At 37.9% G+C, this 20,899-nt stretch overlaps 1 protein-coding gene and 1 pseudogene across 4 annotated transcripts in view; one reads left to right on the forward strand and one right to left on the reverse strand.

The window, feature by feature from the left end:
• Positions 1-2,356: 2,356 nt before the first annotated feature.
• Positions 2,357-20,899, reverse strand: part of KLF8 (KLF transcription factor 8) — a 69,215-nt gene continuing 50,672 nt past the window's right edge. For 3 of the 4 annotated variants that reach the window (XM_012476109.2, XM_012476107.3, XM_012476108.2), the window contains one exon: positions 2,357-9,155. In XM_012476109.2, the coding sequence (XP_012331532.1) occupies positions 8,974-9,155 (182 nt within the window). In that variant the 3' untranslated portion in view covers positions 2,357-8,973. The other variant, XM_012476110.2, reaches the window with a different exon arrangement.
• LOC105733608 (protein phosphatase inhibitor 2-like) lies at positions 16,990-17,610 on the forward strand (annotated as a pseudogene).

The raw sequence follows: 20,899 nt of genomic DNA on the forward strand, positions 1-20,899 counted from the left end.
GAAAGGTACCTTTGCATTCACTGTTCTCTTGACAATATCCTCACCAGCCCTACAGAGTTCCTTCCTGAACTCTCACAGACTAATTGTAGACCCTCAAACTCAGACCCTTTGCTTCTCTCAATCATAGGCATGGTATTCTGGTTTGTAGGAATTCTTCCCAAACAATATGATTTGTTTTTTTTTTCTCAACAATGTGATTTGAAGATCATTCCATGTAGATTAATATAGATCTACCTCATTTTTATTAACTGCTGCATTGGATCACACAATATAACATACCCATATCACACAATTAATTCTATCACACAATATAACAGCCATTCCCCTATGGATAAGTATTTAGGTTGTTTATAATTCTGCACAATTACAAGCAATGCTTAAATTAATATGTTTATGGTATATGGACTAAACCTGTATGTAATTGAGAGTTGCTCTACTATAGACACCAAAATGTGAAATTTCTGAGACAAGGCATAAGGGCTTTTTGGTCATAATAAATATGAAAAAAGTTCCCCTCCAAAACAGCTACCATTTTTATCTCCAGCCAGTAATTTATAATTTCTCCTTTCTATATCATTTGCCAACACTTAGTCTTATAATACTTGTAAACATTTTCCAGTTAAATGAATGGAAAATAGTTCAATTTCGTTTTATTTCCCTAATTACTAATGAGATTGAAATTTTTTTTTTTTTGAGATGGAGTCTTGCTCTGTCACCCAGGCTGGAGTGCAGTGGTGCCATCTTGGCTCACTGTAACCTCTGCCTCCCGGGTTCAAGCGATTCTCCTGCCTCAGCCTTCTGAGTAGCTGGGATTACAGGTGCGTGCCACCATGCCTAGCTAATTTTTGTATTTTTAGTAAAGATAGGGTTTCACCATTTTGGTCAGGCTGGTCTTGAACTCCTGACCTCGTGATCCACCTGTCTCGGCCTTCCAAAGTGTAGGGATTACAGGCGTGAGCCACCGCACCTGGCCTCAACATCTTTTTTTATGTTCATTGACTACGTGTAATCTATCTCTGATTTGTTAATTTCTTTTAAAATTACTGTATATTGTATTTTTTCTTATTGGTTTGTAGGATTTTTAAAAATACATTCTGGATAGAAATCTTGCATTATATATGTGGCTATCTTTAAATTTTGTTTATGGTATCTTTCATGGTTCACATGTATTAAATCTTTGAAAATACTAAACGTATCTCCATAATAACACCGAAAACACTACTGTGTTTCTTCATATGCTGGTCTCTTCCAACAGAGAGTGAATTTCTTGAGAGCAGGAGCTGGGTTTTATTCATCTCCATAGCAACGAGAAAAGAGACTGGATTATTGTAGCGTTTTAGTCAATATTGGTAGCCTTGAATTGATAATGCCTTTAGCCCAAAGGGATGACATCGACTCTTAGAATAAAGAAATGAGTAAAAAATTTGTGAGATTTCTTATTTTTTTATCATTTGTAGTGAAAATCTCATTCTGGTCACCCCAGGAACAGTCACTTTTCAATTTGTTGTTCCTGCTCTTGGCCTCAATCTCCATCACAGAATTTCCCTCTTTCTATTTTTCTCCCAGAGTTTCTCTGAAAGGTGAGGCAACTTCCACATCTTCACTCAGTGCTAGAATTTTTACTGCTGTGGCTTTGAAGTTTAAAGCTGTCCCAATACCCTCCTTTCCCCCCTTACATCTTGAGAAAATATAAACAAAATGAGAACAGATCTGTGCAAGAAAATCTAGCCAACTAAGTCTGTATCCTACAAACTCTTGTCAGATCCTTTGTAGAAAATATGCAAAAGGAGCACAAAGCCTTCATGAAACTCCATTCAGGGACACGGCTGAATAGACTCCCCAAAATGGGGAGGACCTCATATGATTAAACAGAGAAACTGTCATGATTAAGACAACCTGGCTTCCTTTCTTATCCCATAATACTATATAGTAGTTTCATTATAACTTCACCCAGCTATGGAAAAAAAAGTGATCTACTCATGTCATGCTAGAGAAACAGAGATTAGAGACAAAGTCCAGAAAATAGCCATGATTTCTGAAGTTTAAAATCTTTTTATTAATAAAAAGTACAATAATTAAACTGAACAAGATTGCTTAGTACCCAAGCACACACCCTGCATGGATGCCATAGTGGGAGAGTCTCTGAAGTAGAACAGAGTAATCTCTAAGTGGCCATGCTAACAGAGGCAAATCTTGAGATCTTGAGTATCTCCAGATGCATAACAGACTTGTTTATGAGAGATTGCTCATGATCCTAGCCTCAAAGCCATGCCTCTGGAGCAAGAACTAGTATAAAATAAAGGAAAAACAAGGTGTTGCTCTAAAGCACTAAAATAATGAGGCACAAACATAAGAGTTATAGAGACTCAAGCTTAATATACTGTTTTATAATTTCTTTAAACAAACTAACAATGACAAAAAATCCAACTAATCCTTTCACTGCAGGCTCCTTTCCCCAACACAAAAAAGAGAACCAGTTTCTGGCACTGCTCTCCTGCTGTGACCTCCTGTCAAAAAACAGGGATGGACACCATTAGGAATTCTCTTCCCCTTTTAATTCAGTGACACAATGAAAACAGCACTGCATACAACATAGTTACAAAGTAAGGTCCAACACAGCTACTTACAGTGACTCTAGGAAAGGAAGGAGAGTTTTTAAGTTAATAAAATAATGTCTCTTCCTCTGACCCCAACCCAACACCAGAAAAGGAAATGGAAAGTAAAACCAGTGTTTGGAAAACAAAGAAATATCCTGCCACTGGTATAAATCCCATCCTCTTCCAACCCACTCCCACCCCCAACCACCCTACCCAACTTCCCTCCTCCTACCTATACTATTCAGAGTACAGTAAGTCGGGAAAGAGGAAATATAAGTGGTGAAACTGAACTGCCCAAGGTTTAAAGGGCTCTGGAAAATTGCCTTTGTGCTTCTGAGAGTGTGACATGTAATGTGGTCCAAGCAGAGTTACAAAGGGGGAAGAATACAGCTTTTGAAGCAATGAATTTTGCCTACCTCTTCCTTTAGGTCCTAATAGATGTCAAGTATGGAGATGGATGATAATCCTATTAGTAACAAAGAAGATGTAGGGAATGTGAAAGTAAGATAATAAATAATATTGCTTCCAGTGGCCACTCTTCAATGATCCTTCTTACTGATTCAAATTTATCTCTTTATCACCTAGGAAGCCTAATCTCCTTTACATTGGGTAAATATAAGGTATTATAACTATCATAATAATGGTTATAATACTTGGTTGTTCACTTAAAGATCTCTCATCATTTTTGCCGACATAATTTATGAGAAGCCTCACAATATTCCTGTGAGGTAGATATTGAGATCCCCATTTTGCAAATGGATTAACTGAGGCACAGAGAGGTGATCTGACTTGCCTAAACTCAACCAAGTGAAACTTGTAAAAGTATAGAAGAGAGGTGACTCAGGGTAACATCACTGTTGTCAGAGAGCCATATTTAACAGTAAGAAAAGATAGTGCTATGTGTTTATTTAAATTTGGCCCACCCAGTTTCTTCTGTGTCCATCCCTCATACAAGGATTAGCAAACTGTGGAGCATCAGTAAGTTCCTTTGGCTTACTTAAGGTTAGGTGCATTCTCGATGGTTTGGTTCATGAGAAAACTTTTCGGGAGCAGGACAGACCCTAGATTCTTGGAACTCACATCACAGAAATCCCTAATTTCAGAATTTTGCAGACCACTTTGTTTCAAAGAGCTGTTGGAGTTCTAAAGATATAACTATCATGTACATACACACTGTACTGTAGTTGATCAAAGTTGCTTCCCATGGGTATACAGGTTAACAATTCAGATACAGCTGAAGCTGAAAAATTAAATAAATAGATGACAGAGGTTGAGAGCCAGGTTTCTCAGTATTAGTGTGGGAGGTTTCAGATAAGAGGAAGAAGCTAGAATGATTCATGTGGTAACAGATTAGAGTTGAAAACATCAATATGAACTCATGTTTAGCTAAAGAAAAATCTGGATGATTACATATAGAAATATTTATAGACATGCGCATATACATAGGATAGTATACACACATATGTTTCCTTGCTCTGTTAGCTGAGATGGCCTAGAAGCAACAATAGCCCAGTAGCAACAAGGATACCTAATGCCCAGTTATTGGTTTCTAATATAATTATCCAGTAAAAGAAACCAGGACTCCTAGAAGAAATGGCTGATTATAGGAGTAGTCCACAAAATATGTAAGATGAGCCTGGAACATCTTGCAATGGCAGAAAGGACATGCTAGGAAAAAATGATGGGAGTACATCAAAAGTTGAGAATCACCCAAAAGAGCTCCCAATGGCCAAAGCTGAAACACCTTAAGCAACAAAATAAACTAGTAGTAATAGATTATAACTCAAAATATAAAATAAATATCCATGAGTCCATGCCGATATAAATATTGTATAAATAAATAAATGGGGGAGAAGAGACAATCTCCCTTAAACAATGACTCCAAATAATTTATACAAGATACTTTCTCTCAAGGATGTGGCATATAACTTACCATTCCTTAAGCATGGGCTGCACATAGTGATTTCCTTTCAAAATGTACAGCATGGAAGGGAGGAAAAAAAAGAGCACAGGGGAGAAACCTGACAGAGACTATTTCAGCCAAATGATCAAGGTTAACAACAGTGATAAGTCATGTAAATACAGGCATACCTCGTTTTATTGTGCTTTTGCTTTATTGCACTTTGCTGATATTGCATTTTTTTTACAAATTAAAAGTTTGTGGCAACCCTGTGACCAGCAAATCTATTTGGCACCATTTTTCCAACAGCATGTGCTCACTTTGTGTCTGTGCCAGTAACGTTTTAGCAAGAAAGTATTTTAAAATAAGGTATGTACATTGCTTCTAAGACATAATGCTATTGCACATTTACCAGACTACAGGATTGTATAGACATAAAATTTTATATGCACCGGGAAACCAAAAAGTTTGTGTGACTTGCTTTATTGTAATATTTGCTTCACTGCAGTGATCTGGAACCAAATCTGCATCATCTCCAAAGTATGCCTGTATGATGTGATGAAAATGGCACTTCCTCTCTGTGGTCCTACTCTCAAAAAAACTCATAACCCCAGTCTAATTATGAGAAAGACAACTGACAATTCCCAGTTGAGGAAAATATTTCTCAAAACTGTCAAGGTCACTAAAAACAAGGAAAGTCTGAGAAACTGTCACAATCAAAAGGAACCTAAGGAGATATGACTACTAGATGTAATGTGGAATCCTGAACAAGATGCTGAAACTTTTTTTTTTTTTTTTTGAGATGGAGTGTTGCTCTGTCACCTGGGCTGGAGCACAGTGGAGAGATCTCGGCTCACTGCAACCGCCACCTTCTAAGTTCAAGCAATTCTCCTACCTCAGCCTCCCCAGTAGCTGGGATTACAGGCACCCGCCACCATGCCCAGCTAATTTTTTGTATTTTTAATAGAGACAAGGTTTCACCATGTTGGCCAGACTGGTCTCAAACTCCTGACCTCGTCATCGCCCACCTTGGCTGGGATTACAGGCATGAGCTACCGTGAGCAGTCGGTGTTTTTACCTAATATCCTTTTTAAACAATCCTTTACAAAGGATATTAGGTAAAAACTACGGAAACCTGAATAAAGTATGGACTTCAGTTAATAATATTAACTGGATGTAAGGTATACGAGACCTCTCTGTACTAGTTCATAATTTTTCTGTGAATCTGAAACTGTTCAAAAATAAAGTTTATTTTAAAAAAATTTAATATTGAAAACCTTTGTCTTGCCCATAATGCACTCTGCCAATTTAATCTACCCAATCGGTTTACACTCTTCACAGTTTTTCCTAAATTTTATTATAACTATGAAGTTTATTATGTTCAACTGCTGATCATCAGATAGAGGAATTCTGCTGTGACAAATCCCAGAATATTATCCAATCCTATTGATGCCCTAAGCAACTGTCCAGGCTACTGGTGCTTTGCTGTTATAAACACAACAAATTCAATTGAACCCCAAATGCTATTCAAGAGAGATACATTTTAGTTCCTTTCCACCACCTCACTGTCTACCTAGCAAAGTTTTATGTGTTTTTGGTATAATAACTCGGTAGTGTACTATATTTGAATTCCTGTACTCTATAAAATTCTGTTAATGAATCCTGACACACATCTTAGAGCATATGTAAGCAATTGGGACACTTTTATCATTTTTTGAAGGGGAGAGAGAAATGAGAATAGGGTTAAAATTTCTTTACTATAGACAATTAACAAACATAAAGTCTCTCATTATGTTACAGAAACATTTTAAAATAAAGGCTCAGATGTCAGGGACCCCAATATTTGGGATACTAATTTGATCAACCTAATTTGATCAACAGGATATTTGATAATCTTCATTTATAAATAGATCATATGTCTCAAGGCAAAAGATTCTGAGGTCTGAGGGGAGCAGTTCAGTTTTGAGCTCTGAAAAAGGAGTATCAGGATCCAAATTATGAAGAAAATGAGTAAGCTTGGGCTCTACTGTGAAATACTGCATCAATTACTCAATCATAAGCTTAAATGTATGTTAATTCACCTTTACCAATCTGTCTTACAGCTACATTAGAGGCCCCTGGTAACAGACTGGCCTTTGAGATCTCCTAGTGCGTTAGCAATTATGCACATTTGGAACTTGTATACCCCAAATTAGGAAAAAGCCCTGATGGATAACAATGATAACAGTAAAAACCCACATGTCATTTTGAAAAATTTTGGATTCATGGAGAGTTTATGATCTAGATAAGACATTGCAAGTTAAAATGAGGTAAATAAAATCTAGATATTATAGACGTGTTAGAAGTGTGTGTCTAACGTTATATGGCAATGACCACGAGTACATTTTACTTGCTATTTAATCAGCTGTAAATGATTTTTGAGGTCTAACGTTTTTCTGAAGAGTAACATATAAAATTAGACAAATATTGCCACCAATCACATAAACCTTAATTTGGTTTAATAATGTGATCCTGGCCAGGCGTGGTGGCTCATGCCTGTAATCCCAGCACTTTGGGAGGCCAAGGCAGGCAGATCACTTGAGGTCAGGAGTTTGAGACCAGCCTGGCCAAAATGGCAAAACCTCCCCTCTACTAATTACAAAATTTGGTCAGGTATGGTGGCACACACCTGTAATCCCAGCTATTCAGGAGGCTGAGGCAGGAGAATCACTTGAACCCAGGAGGTGGAGGTTGCAGTGAGCCGAGATTACTCCACTGCACTCCAGCCTGGGTTGACGGAATGAAACTATGTCTCAAAAAATAAATAAATAAAATTATGTGATCCCTAGGAGAATGAGCATGCAGGTGTATAAGGCCTCAAAGAAACATCTGGAGAACAAATCTGACCCGTATTTGTCTCATCTGTAAAATACAAGGGATGAATAGGACTAGATGGTTAATGGGATCCCTTCTTGGTGCTAGAATTCTACAATTTAGTGAGAATGGACAGCCTCAGGAAATAGTAACATAAAGTATGCAAGCAGGGTTGAAAAGAAAAAGGTGTTCAATATAAAGACAATCTTTAAAAGAGAGGCTGAGTCCAAATTCAAGTGATGCAAGTCCCCTCCCCAACCCCTGACCCCAGGAGAGGAAATATGCCATGTGGAGGTAGATCTGTGGTCCAGGGCCAGGAACAGAGGATTTTATACCCCAGATCATATTATAAAACAATCTGATTGGGCAGCCAAATGAGTATATTATGCAACCTGCTGTAATAGCTAAAATAAATGGCTTAGGTTTTCATAGCAGTTGCAGAACATGAAATTGCTTTTTGTACGTCAGTTTCCATGAAAAGCATCTTATGATTCATTTGAAACAGGAATGAATGCCAATAATTCTGTGGAGTGAACAACACTCTGTTCTTCCAACCCCTCACTTCTGTATGACACGCCTCTTGTGTGTGATTTCTCATCATGCAATATACTCAATTGTTTCTTTGTGTAAATGAAAAAATAAACAGCACAGCCAGCCCCTCAAGACACCGTCTCAACAGCCTGCCATTTGAATGAGGTTTGTGATTAACAGCACTTTAGATATCCTGTCCAAATAAATGTATCCCTCTATTTGTTCTCAGGATCATCCTAGGTCTGTTTGTTCCTGTCACGGCCTAACCTACTCTCCTGGAACATTTTTTTCCTTACTGACATGTCTACATGTGCTTTGAATATCTGTCCAAATTTAACCTAACAAATAATCATTGTGCAACAAAATCTTAATCCTGAAGGAGAAAGTAAAAGAGAAGAGGAGGACGAGGAGGAGAAGGAAAAGAATTCCTCATTCCCTTGATGAACTTAAGAAGCAGAAGGACCAGCACCATCTGAAAACCAAACTTTAAGAGGAAATAGGATTAGATTTATTAAAACCTGTTGAATTTGGTATGGGACTCAGCTTATTCACTGGAAATGTGCCTCATACTCAGAAACCGAATCCCTGTAAATCTTACCACTCAACTACACTGTTATGGTCTTTCCATCTAGGAACTTAAAAAAGTCATTTAGGACACTATCAAACCACCTTTAAGTACTTATTTAAAAAACATATGGATAAGAGTTCTAGAAAACAAGAGAATAATAGGAAAGAAAAAAGCAGCGTATGTTTGTTCACAGCCTTGAATCTGATTCCTGTTTTGTTACTGTAGGAAAAACGTCCTATTTCAGAGCAGGGGGTATGGGAGGCATCCATGGGTGCCACACTGGAATTCAACCCATATGGAGGTTGACAAAAATGGGTCTGGACAATGGAGAGGTGAAGGTGGAATATGAAGAACCCCACGGGAGACCAGCTATCTTTTCCTCCAGTCTCCTCAACTTGGCTCAGTGGGTTGCTTCAACTCCATTTCAGATGCAAGCTGAAGTCAAAGAGGAAAAAAACTGTTCTGACCTCAGCACACAAACAGGAAAAATACGAGCGCAGCTTCTCTAGTGTGACTTGTGCAGCTCACATGGTGTCATGGCGACGGCGATGCAGGGACAGGTGGTCAGAACGAGAAAAGCTGCGGTTGCAGTCTGTGCACCGGAAAGGCTTGATGCCTGTGTGCTTGCGGAAATGGCGAGTGAGCTCATCGGAGCGAGCAAATTTCCAGGAGCAGCCATCCCAGGTGCACTTATAAGGCTTCTCTCCTAAAAAGCAAATGTGACAAAACAAAGAGAATCAGAGAGGGGGTGATTGGACACTAGAAAGATAATAGAATACGTAACTTGCATCAAGGCTTTAGTGAAAAGGTTAGGCAATAACCTTGAAGGCATATGCTCATTCATCTTTTAAATTAATTAATTAATCCAGAAGCACTGTATAAATGTACATGAAGTTTTGAGATGTATATACACTGTGGAATGGCTAAGTTGAGCTAATTAACATACATATTACCAATATACTTATCACTTTTTTTGTGGTGAGGACTCTTGAAATCTACTCTCTCATTGATTTTCAATAATACAATACATTGTTACTTACAGAAGTCCTAAAGAAAGGCCAAGATGTTAGAGTGGGAATCACATAGCCTCTTGTTCAAATAGGCCTTTGTGTGATCCGGGTCTACTACAAATTAGCTGTGTGATCTTAAATAATCACTTCTTCCTGGCTTGGTCTCTGTTTTCTCACCTCTAAAGGATAAAAATATATCAGAAAGTTGTTCAAAACATTTTCTTTTTTAAAGATGGCTAGCAGGCAATACACCTAGGATGTAAACTCAGGTCTTTGGCATTTTCTATTGTACCACACTAGTAATAGTCCTCTCCTCTAATGTCACCCACCAAACAGTCTAAAATAGAGCCATATATACACAGGATGAATGTGTAACTCACAGGAAAGGGCCCTCAGCTAAGGCTACAGGCCTTCTGTGTAAGGTTAGAAACTCAAGGGATTTAATGGCATGAAGTGCAGTGTCAGGCAAAACTTTTTGAAATAGCTCCATGCCCAGAATCATTGGGTTGTATTTGAATTATATATAGGATATGTATGCTCAAGATAGAAAGCTAAATGGAAAAAAAGTAGTATAAAAAAACATTAACAGAGTATGACCTCATTATGGTATATAGATCACACACTACACATTTGTATACTCACAATAAAGGCAGTATCAGTATACCTAAAAGTACATTATGAGAGAAACTGTTAACAATGAATGACTATGTGGAAAGTGAGGACCACGGATAGTGGGAAGAGAACTTTTCATTTTTACTTTATACCCTTTTGAACTGTATTAAAATGCTTTAAAATCATACTGATGTATCATCATAAAAATTTTAAAACAGGAAATAAGCTATACGAGCAACAGGAAATATTAATTGTGGATAAGTCTGGGTTGTAGGGTTACGGTAATGTTTGCTTTCTTCTTCTTTTTTTGGACATGGAGTTTCACTCTTGTTGCCCAGGCTGGAGTACAATGGCGCGATCTCGGCTCACTGCAACCTCCTCCTCCTGGGTTCAAGCGATTCTCCTGCCTCAGCCTCCCAAGTAGCTGCGATTATAGGCATGTGCCACCACGCCTGGCTAATTTGGTATTTTTAGTAGAGACGAGTTTCTACATGTTGGTCAGGCTGGTCTCCAACTGCTTGCCTCAGGTGATCTGCCTGCTTTGGCCTCCCAAAGTGCTGGGATTGCAGGCATGAGCCACTGCGCCCAGCCTGCTTTCTTCTTAATACATTTGTCTGTTTCCCATCTTCTACAATAAGCATGTATTATTTTATAATCAGAAACGAGCAATAATGCAGACACAAAAATGTATTGGTATTCTAATAGTCTCTTTCGGTCTTTTCTCCTTTTCTCCTTGTAAATTATCTAGGGCATTTAATTTTATGCTGTTCTAAATTCTGGTGGCAATCTGGCTTGCATAAACTGTTTTCCAACTTACTACACACCACCTACCAACTCTCCCAAGTGTTTGCTAATTAACTGTATAGTATTCACATAATGAGCAACAGAGTGTAATCCAGTCTGAATCACAGCTTTGGAATATACCCAGGCAAACACTATGAAGATTAAAGATGCCATTACTGATCATTTCAATATTCAGAAATTGCTGCATTAGCTGCTAAGAACAATGACATAAAGCTGGGTGTATTGAGACAAAAAGATGGCCAATGAAATATTATCAAATGAAAAAAAGATAGTGAACAATCAAACAACACACATACTCACAGAGAGTAGGATCTCATTTATGTTTTCTAAACCTTGTTTCTGTCTCTGTCTGCCTGTCTGTCTCTCTTTCTCTCTCTCCCTCTCCACAGAGGAAAGATCTGGAAGGCTATACAACAAATTGTTAACAGAGGGAAGGAGAATGGGATTTCAGGGGATGTTTACAGTGTGTAAATGAAATTTTCACTTTTTGTTCTATGTGATTTTGTATCATTTCCACACCTCCCAACAGCTGCATCGCTATCTGTGTGTTTTGTTGCGATCTCTCAAAAATGTCTTCTGAGAATTCCTATCTACATCTCACCCAAATGAGGAATATTAGACTTGTAAAGTAGTGACACCCTGTGGTGATCAGAGCTCATTTCTAGAACACACAAATTACTGTAAATGAATTCAGCAGTGAGGCCCATTTTCCTATTTCAAAAGTAGTTACCTTGTATTACCACTGAACAAGCTCCTGTTTGTTACAGTGAACATCATACAACACAACTCGTGATCTCCATCAACTTTTCATTTGAATTAAAGAACAAAGCATATATTCAGAAAAAGAATTCATAATATAAAGCACATATATTAACTATGTGGCAAAGATGGTAAGTGTGGTATGTTGGGCGTGGTGGCTCACGCCTGTAATCCCAGTACTTTGGGAAGCTGAGGCAGGCAGATCACTTGAGGTCAGGAGTTCAAGACCAGCCTGGCCAATGTGGTGAAACCCCGTCTCTACCAAAAATACACAAATCAGCCAGGTGTGGTGGTACATGCCTGTAGTCGCAGCTACTCGAGAGGCTGAGGCACGAGAATCACTTGAACCTGGGGGGCAGAGGTTGCAGTGAGCTTAGATCATGCCACTGCACTCCAGCCTGGGTAACAAAGCAAGACTCCGTCTCAAATAAATAAATAAATAAATAAATAAATAAATGTATGTGATATAAATTCCGAGGCTAGATAATAAGCTCTGGGTTACTGTGAAAGCACAGATATGAAGGCATGGGTAGGTTTTAGAAGAAGAAAGCAATCCAGTCAGCTGATGGCAAGGTCTTGGCAAGGTAACGCAGTGAATGTACATATAGGGTTAGCCATCTTGGAGCATGGAACATCCTTACAAGAATATTATGAGATGATCCTTATTATGAAAGCCACATGAAAAACTTTGGATTATTTTTAAAAAGAGAATTTGGACTTAAGCATGAAAGGCAATGATATACCCAAGGGAGTGAGGGTGAGAGCAGTCTGTCCTAGGTGTGAGCAATAATGGGGATGCTCTGACAGTAGAGAACTTTAAAACAATAATAAAGCAGACTAAAAGTCTGTTTAACTCAAGAGTGACTTGGTCAAAGTTGTGCATTAAAATTATTTAGCCATGCTGTATAAGGTGATTACAATGACTAGGAGCCTACTGGGGCAATCTGTTAGTCTGGCACATAAAGCTCAAATTAATTTTTTGCACAATTGATAAAGGAAACAATAATAAATAAAACCTAAGAAGGTGACAACAAGACTGAAATGGAAAGAAAAACATTAATAAAAGCTAGCATTTATTGAGTATTCACTATATGCTGGATACTATTTTAAGTATTTTACACTATTAATATTCCAAGTCGGGAAACAGAGGTTAAGAGGGGTGAAGCAACTCTCAGCAATGAGTAGTAGACTGCGATGTCAAATCGAGACACTGTAGTTTCACAATACATAGTTTTAGCCATTATGAATAAAAAGGCTATTGAAAATTAGAAATAATAGAACTTTAGAAACATGGGGGTTCATGTCTGTAATCCTATCACTTTGGGGAGCTGAGGCAGGAGGATCACTTGAGTCTAGAAGTTTGAGACCAACCTGGGCAACATAGTGAGACCTCGTCTTTACAAAAAATAAACAAAATTAGCCAGGTGTGGTGGCACCTGCCTGTAGTACCAGCTACTCCAGAGGTTTGAGGTGGGAGAATCGCTTGAGCCCGGGAGATCAGGGCTGCAGCAAGTCAAGACTGTGCCACTGCACTCCAGCATTGGAAACAGAGTGAGACTCTGACTTGGGGGGAAAAAAGGAGATAATGTTAAGAATCAATGATACATTTAGAGCCTGGGTAAATGGGTGATGCCATTATAAATATACTGGGACTTGATGGTATGCTTACAGTATGATTAATGAGAACATATTTCATGTATTTCCTGCTTTGTATGATTGCAAACACAGAGGAAAATGAAGTGCTCCATTGCATGCCTGGTGTTTGCAGATAAGCAAGAGTCTCATGGCTCTCTGCTGGAAGAAGATCTACCAAAAACAGAGATGGCACTCTCTAGGACCCTTAACAATGAATCACGATCTTTGGAGGGCAATGAATCAGGCATTTCTGTAGCTGCTTCTGTCCCAAGGAAGCTGTGAAGTACTAGCAATAGAGAAGTATATCTAGGTTAGATATAAAGGTTTAATCCTATGAGGCTTTACCCATTTACTACCTGTGTAACTATTCAAAATTAGAAATAATAGAACTTTAGAAACAAATAACTCAAGACAGAGAATATTCATGGTTGATGTGTGCTTCAGACAGGGAGAGTATAGCACTTGTGAGACATTGCATTAAACTCAGTGTAACTATTGGCAAATTCCCCATCTCTATAAACGGCACCTCCATTCACCCAGTCACCCAAAACAGAAACCTTAGAGTCACCAATGTCCTTTCAATCATCAGTGTGCTTCCTTCTCTCCATCTCCACTGACGACATACTAGTTGGGCTGTCATCATTTATTGCCTGGATTGCTTCATTAGCCTCTTAAATCATCTTCCCCCTTCTACGCTTGCACCTCAATGCTTTCTCCACCCACCACTGTGCTCAATATGTCCTAGCTAAGCTTAACTAGTATCAGTTATTAGAACAAGGCAAGCTTATTCCCATCTCACTACTTTTGTACTCTGCTGAGCCAATAGTCTTTTGCCAAGCTTTTTACGTAGCTTGCTCCTTCTCATATTGATTGTTATTCTCCCTACTTTAAAAACTTCCCTAGTTACACTAAAAGTCCAGACTTCATCACTATGTATCATATCCATGTAACAAAACTGCACTTGTACCCCTTAAACTTATACAATTGAAAAATAAATGGAGAAGGGGTTAGAGCAAGTGGGCCAAATAGAATGCTCCACCAGTCATGCCCTACCAAGAACACCAATTTCATGACTATCTACACAAAAACAGGACCTTCATAAGAACCAAAAATCAGGTGACCACTCACAGTACCTGGTTTTAACTTCATATCATTAAAAGAGGCACTGAAAGAGGGTAGGAACGAGTCTTGAATCGCCAACACCACCCGTCACTCATCCCTCCGCAGTGACTGCATAGTGTGGAGAGAGAATCTGTGTGCTTCAGACAGGGAGAGTATAGCACTTGTGAGACATTGTATTAAACTCACTGCTGCCTTGTCACAGCAGAAAGCAAAACTGGGCTGAACTCTGCAAACTCCCAGCTTCACTGTCGAATTCTTACAAATATTTACGGAAGAGCTCATAACAATTCTACTGAAACTATTTTGAAAAATAGAGCAGGAAGGAATACTTGCAAACTCATTCTATGAGGCCAGTATTACCCTGATACCAAAACCAGACAAAGACACATCAAAAAATGAAAACCATAGGCCAATATCACTGATGAATATTGATGTAAAAATCCTCAACAAAATACTAGCAAACCAAGTTGAACAACACATTAGAAAGATCATTCATCATGACCAAATAGGATTTATCCCACAGATGTGGGGATAGTTCAGTAAATACAAATCAATTAATGTGATGCATCGTATCAACAGAATGAAAGATAAAAAGCATATGGTCCTTTTAATAGATGCTGAAAAAGTATTTGATAAAATTCAACCTCCCTTCATAATAAAAATCCTCAGAATACTGGGTATAGGAGAAACATACTTCAACATAATAAAAGTCATTAATTACAGACCCAGAAGTATTATACTAAATTGGGAAAAACTGACTTTCCTCTAAGATTGGGAACATGACAAGAATGCCCAATTTCACCTTTGTTCAACATAGTACAGGAAGTCCTAGCTAGAGAAGTCAGATGAGAAAAGAATTAAAGGGCATCCAAATTAGAAAGGAAAAAGACAAATTATCTTTGTTTGCGGGAGACATAATCTTATATTTGGAAAAACCTAAAACCTTCACCAAAAGACTTATTAGAACTGATAAAAAAAAATGTAGTAAACTTACAGGATAAAAAATTGACATACAAAATCTAACATTTCTATATGCCAACAGATGAACAATCTGAAAAAGAAATCAAGAAATAATCTCATTTGCAATGGCTCCAAATAAAATGAAATATCTAGGAATTAACATAAACAAGAAAATAAATTATCTCTACGATGTATATTATAAAACACTGATGATAGGAACTGAAGACAGAAACAAAAGGAAGGATATTCCATGTTTATAGATTGGAAAAAAAAATGCTGTTAAAATGTTTGCACTACTGAAAGCAATCTACAATTTTAATGCAATCTCTATAAAAATATTAATGACATTTTTCTGCATAAATAGGAAAATAAAATCCTAAAATTTATATGGAACCACAAAAACCCAGAATAACCAAAGCTATCCTAAGCAAAAATAGTAAAACTGAAGGAATCATATTATGCGACTTTACATTATACAACAGAGGTATAGTAATCAAAATAGTGTGGTACTGGCATACAACAGACACACAGATCAATAGAACAGAATAGAGAAACCAAAGATAAATCTATACATTTATAGTGAACTCATTTTGGACACAGGTGCTAAGAACATACATTGGGGAATGGACTGTTTCTTCAATAAATGGTGCTGGGAAAACTGGATGTCATATGTAAAAGAATAAACTAGAGCACTATATCTCACCATATACAAACATCAAATCAAAATGGATTAAAGGCTTATGTCTAAGACCTGAAACTATTAGAAGAAAATATTGGGGAAACTCTCCAGGACATTGGATTGGGCAAAGATTTGTGGACCAAACCCCACAAGCATAGGCAACCAAAGCAAAAATGGACAAGTGGGGTCCCATAAAGTTAAAAAAATATTCTCCACAGCAGAGGAAACAATAAAAAAAGTAAAAAGATAACTCACATAATGGGAGAAAATATTTGTAAACTACTCACTTGACAAGGGATTCATAACCAGAATATACAAAGACTTCAAAACAACTCTATGAGAAAACCTAATAATTCAATTTAAAAAATGGGCAAACGAGCTGAAAAGACATTTATCAAAAGAACACAAACAAGTATATGAAAAGGTGCTCAGTATCACTGACAATCAGAGAAATGCACATCAAAACTACAATGAGACAACATCTCGAGGTTTCTCAGAAAACGAAGTAGAGCTATCACAAGATCCAGTAATCCCATTACTCGGTATATAGCCAAAAGAAAAGAAATCAGTATATCAATGAGATATCTGCACTCTCATTTTTATTGCAGCACTATTCACAATTGCCAAAATTTGGAAGCAACTTGAGTCCATCAACAGATCAATGGATAAAGAAAATGTGGTACGGGAGCTCTGGGCTGGCGTCACCCCACGAGTTGCCTGTCAAGTGCATGCGGCTAAGGGTGCACGAGGAGCTGCCCACCTGTTAGACGTTGGCTCTGGCATCAGGGTCACTGTGTCATGACAACTGCTCTGGTAGCCGTTTCTGAGGCAGCAGGTGCGGCCTCTTTAGCCCTGAGGGGGCTCCGTGGCTGCATGCGGGGCTCTGCTAGTGCCGACCCTTCTCTTCGTGGACCCCACGTCAAGCAGCGACCCTGAGCCGACAGCCAGAGCCCCGGGCAATGGCAGTCTCGATAGCCCAGCACCAGCCCATCAAGGGGATCCTGAAGAACAAGACCTCTACAACTTCCTCTATGGTGGTGTCGGCCAAACAGCCCCACGGGAGTGTCGACGAGGAACTGAGCAAAAAATCTCAGAAGTGGGATGAAATGAACATCTTGGTGACATATCATCCATCAGACAAAGACTATGGCTTAATGAAAATAGACAAACAAAGCACTCCTTATGATAGGTATTAATTACAATGTGCTTGTCATACTAGCATGATGGGTGATGAAGATCCAAGTAGTGATACAGAGACCACCTTAGCTAAGAAATTAGCTGCTGCTGAAGGTTTGGAGCTAAAGTATCGGACTCAGGAACAAGAAAGCACTGGAGAGGAGGATAGTGACCTCTCACCTGAATAACAAGAAAAAAGCAACAATTTGAAATGAAAAGGAAGCTTCACTACAGTGAAGGACTCAGTATCATACTAGCTAGACAATTAATTTCAAAAGACCTACATGATGATGATGAAGATGAAGAAATGTTAGACTGCAGATGGAGAAAGCATGAATACGGAAGAATCAAATCAAGGATCTACTTCAAGTGACCAACAGCAAAACAGATCACGAAGCTCATAGAAGAGGTTTGTTCAACACTGCAATTGTTTATTAGATATAAGCCCTGTTACTATGATACATTGTTCCTGGTTCTCTACAATTCACGACTTAAGTACCAAAATGCATACCAGTTATTATATATTGCCAAGAATTAAATGATAGTCTTAAGAGACTGATTAGACTGATACTGTCAAATTGATATATATATTCTTGTGCCTAGTACTTTACTACAAATACAGTGTAATATCATCAGTCCAAAACTGCATTACTTTTGTAAAAATGCTGGTTAATTTGTATATTATATAGCTTCTTATGCTTTAGAAGTTAAATAATATGTTTGGAGAGGAACTAATTTATCTTCATCACTCTAAATGTGGTGGTAGCTCTCATAAAGTTTGTTGATTTGTTTTTTTTAAATGAAAAGCCAATTGAACAACAGGATATATAGACTGATAAATATTCAGGCTGAATAGTATTTTAACACTGGTCTTCAACTTGATTTGCCTGTTTAATTGAAAAGGATTATAAAGAATCAGTATCGTGAAAATGGCCATACTGCCCAAAGTAATTTACAGATTCAACGCTATCCCTATCAATCTACCAATGACCTTCTTCACAGAACTCGAAAAAACCACCTTAAACTTCATATGGAACCAAAAGAGAGCCCGCATAGCCAAGTCAATTCTAAGCAAAAAGAACAAAGCAGGAGCCATCACACTACCGGACTTCAAACTATACTACAAGTCTACAGTAATCAAAACAGCATGGTAGTGGTACCAAAACAGAGATATAGACCAATGGAACAGAACAGAGGCCTCAGAGGCAACACCACACATCTACAACCATCCGATCTTTGACAAACCTGACAAAAACAAGCAATGGGGAAAGGATTCCCTGTTCAATAAGTGGTGTTGGGAAAACTGGCTAGCCATATGCAGAAAGCAGAAAATGGACCCCTTCCTGACACCTTACACTAAAATTGACTCCAGATGGATTAAAGACTTAAACATAAGACCTAACACCATAAAAACACTAGAAGGAAACCTAGGCAAAACCATTCAGGACATAGGCGTAGGCAAGGACTTCATGACCAAAACACCAAAAGCATTGGCAACAAAAGCCAAAATAGACAAATGGGACCTAATCAAACTCCACAGCTTCTGCACAGCAAAAGAAACAGTCATTAGAGTGAATCGGCAACCAACAGAATGGGAAAAAATTTTTGCAATCTACCCATCTGACAAAGGGCTGATATCCAGAATCTACAAAGAACTAAAATAGATTTACAAGAAAAAAACAAACAAGCCCATTCAAAAGTGGGCGAAGGATATGAACAGATATTTTACAAAAGAAGACATACATGAGGCTAACAAACATATGAAAAAATGCTCATCATCACTGGTCATTAGAGAAATGCAAATCAAAACTACATTGAGGTACCATCTCACACCAGTTAGAATGGCGATCATTAAAATATCTAGAGACAACAGATGCTGGAGAGGATGTGGAGAAATAGGAACACTCTTACACTGTTGGTGGGAGTGTAAATTAGTTCAACCATTGTGGAAGACAGTGTGGCGATTCCTCAAGGACCTAGAAATAGAAGTTCCATTTGACCCAGCAATCCCATTACTGGGTATATATCCAAAGAATTATAAATCGTTCTACTATAAGGATACATGCACACGAATGTTCACTGCAGCACTGTTTACAATAGCAAAGACCTGGAACCAACCCAAATGCCCATCGATGACAGATTGGACAGGGAAAACGTGGCACATATATACCATGGAATACTATGCAGTCATAAAAAACGATGAGTTCATGTCCTTTGTAGGGACATGGATGAACCTGGAAACCATCATTCTCAGCAAACTGACACGAGAACAGAAAATCAAACACAACATGTTCTCACTCATAGGTGGGTGTTGAACAGTGAGAACACATGGACACAAGGAGGGGAGCATCACACACTGGGGTCTTTTTGGGGGAAATAGGGGAGGGACAGCAGGGGTGGGGAGTTGGGGAGAGATATCATGGGGACAAATTCCAGGTATAGGTGATGGGGAGGAAGGCAGCACATCACACTGCCATGTGTATACCTATTCAACAGTCTTGCATGTTCTTCACATGTACCCCAAAACTTAAAATGCAATAAAAAAAAAAGAAAAGGATTATAAGAGTTACTTTTGCATTTTCTGGCCCAGTACCTTTAAAATTCCTGTTGAGTTTCTCTGTATTTATAAGGAAAGGACTGAACTTTTTCTTACCATAAGCAGCTTTTTTCCCACAAATAAATCATCAGGTTAAACTTACACTAATATCTGCTGGTTTTTTTTTTTTTTTTATGTTTTTGGTACACTGGGCAGACTTCAGAGCAATTTTCTAAAAAATAAATATTCTAATGTAGCTATCTTGGCATTCCCTTTAAATACCTGTCTTAACCTGCTTTGATTTCCTACTCCTTTCCACACGAATTCACACACAATCCTTTACCTTTTAAAGGATCGTTAAGATTGTCACAACATTAGGAACTTTCTCTCACTCATTTGTCATTTGCTGCAATATTGAAATTCTTATTTTGACCATCAATGCCTATTAATTCTTCCAATATATGAAGAAAATAGATTGAGTAGCAGTAGTACTATAGGTGGGAAACACAGTTTAACTGCTGAATTTTTATACCTGTCTGATTTACAACTTGCTGATTAAATTGCTATTTGTTTGTTTGGCGCTTAATCAGACTTAAGAAAATAACTGAGGGTTTTGTTTCTTTTTTTTTTTTTTTGCATGAGGAGAGAATTGTATGTAACCAGTGATATGATTATTCCTGAATGTACAGACAGAAGTATTCCTAGACATTGTTTAACTTAAAAACTTTAAATAGTCCCCCTTAAAGGGAATATGATAATATATACTATGACAAACGTACTTTATTCTTCTAACATAGCAATTACTTGGAATTTTTTCCTGAAATGAAGTGCAGGAAAGCCCTGTGTCTCAGTTTAGTAATGGTTTTATTTCTAGCCATACAACTGATGGATTGTATACAATTTTTCTTAGTACCAAAATAATCTGTTATATGAACAGACTTCTAAAATAATTTCTATATATTATATGTAAAAGAAGGTTTTTATTAAATAGCTTATCTCCCACTTGCAAGTTTATGGACATACCAGTATGTCAGAATAAAAAGTGGGAGAATTCTTTGCTGTTAGAAGAAGTGCTGATTGTTTTGATTTTTTGACTGGGATATAATCGAAGACCTGCTGAACCACAGGTGCAGTATTCTACTAAACATTTAAGCTAG

Source organism: Aotus nancymaae, unplaced genomic scaffold, assembly GCF_030222135.1.
Source record: "Aotus nancymaae isolate 86718 unplaced genomic scaffold, 86718_ANA_hifiasm-v0.15.2.pri h1tg000058l, whole genome shotgun sequence".
Classification (NCBI taxonomy): Eukaryota; Metazoa; Chordata; class Mammalia; order Primates; family Aotidae; genus Aotus; species Aotus nancymaae.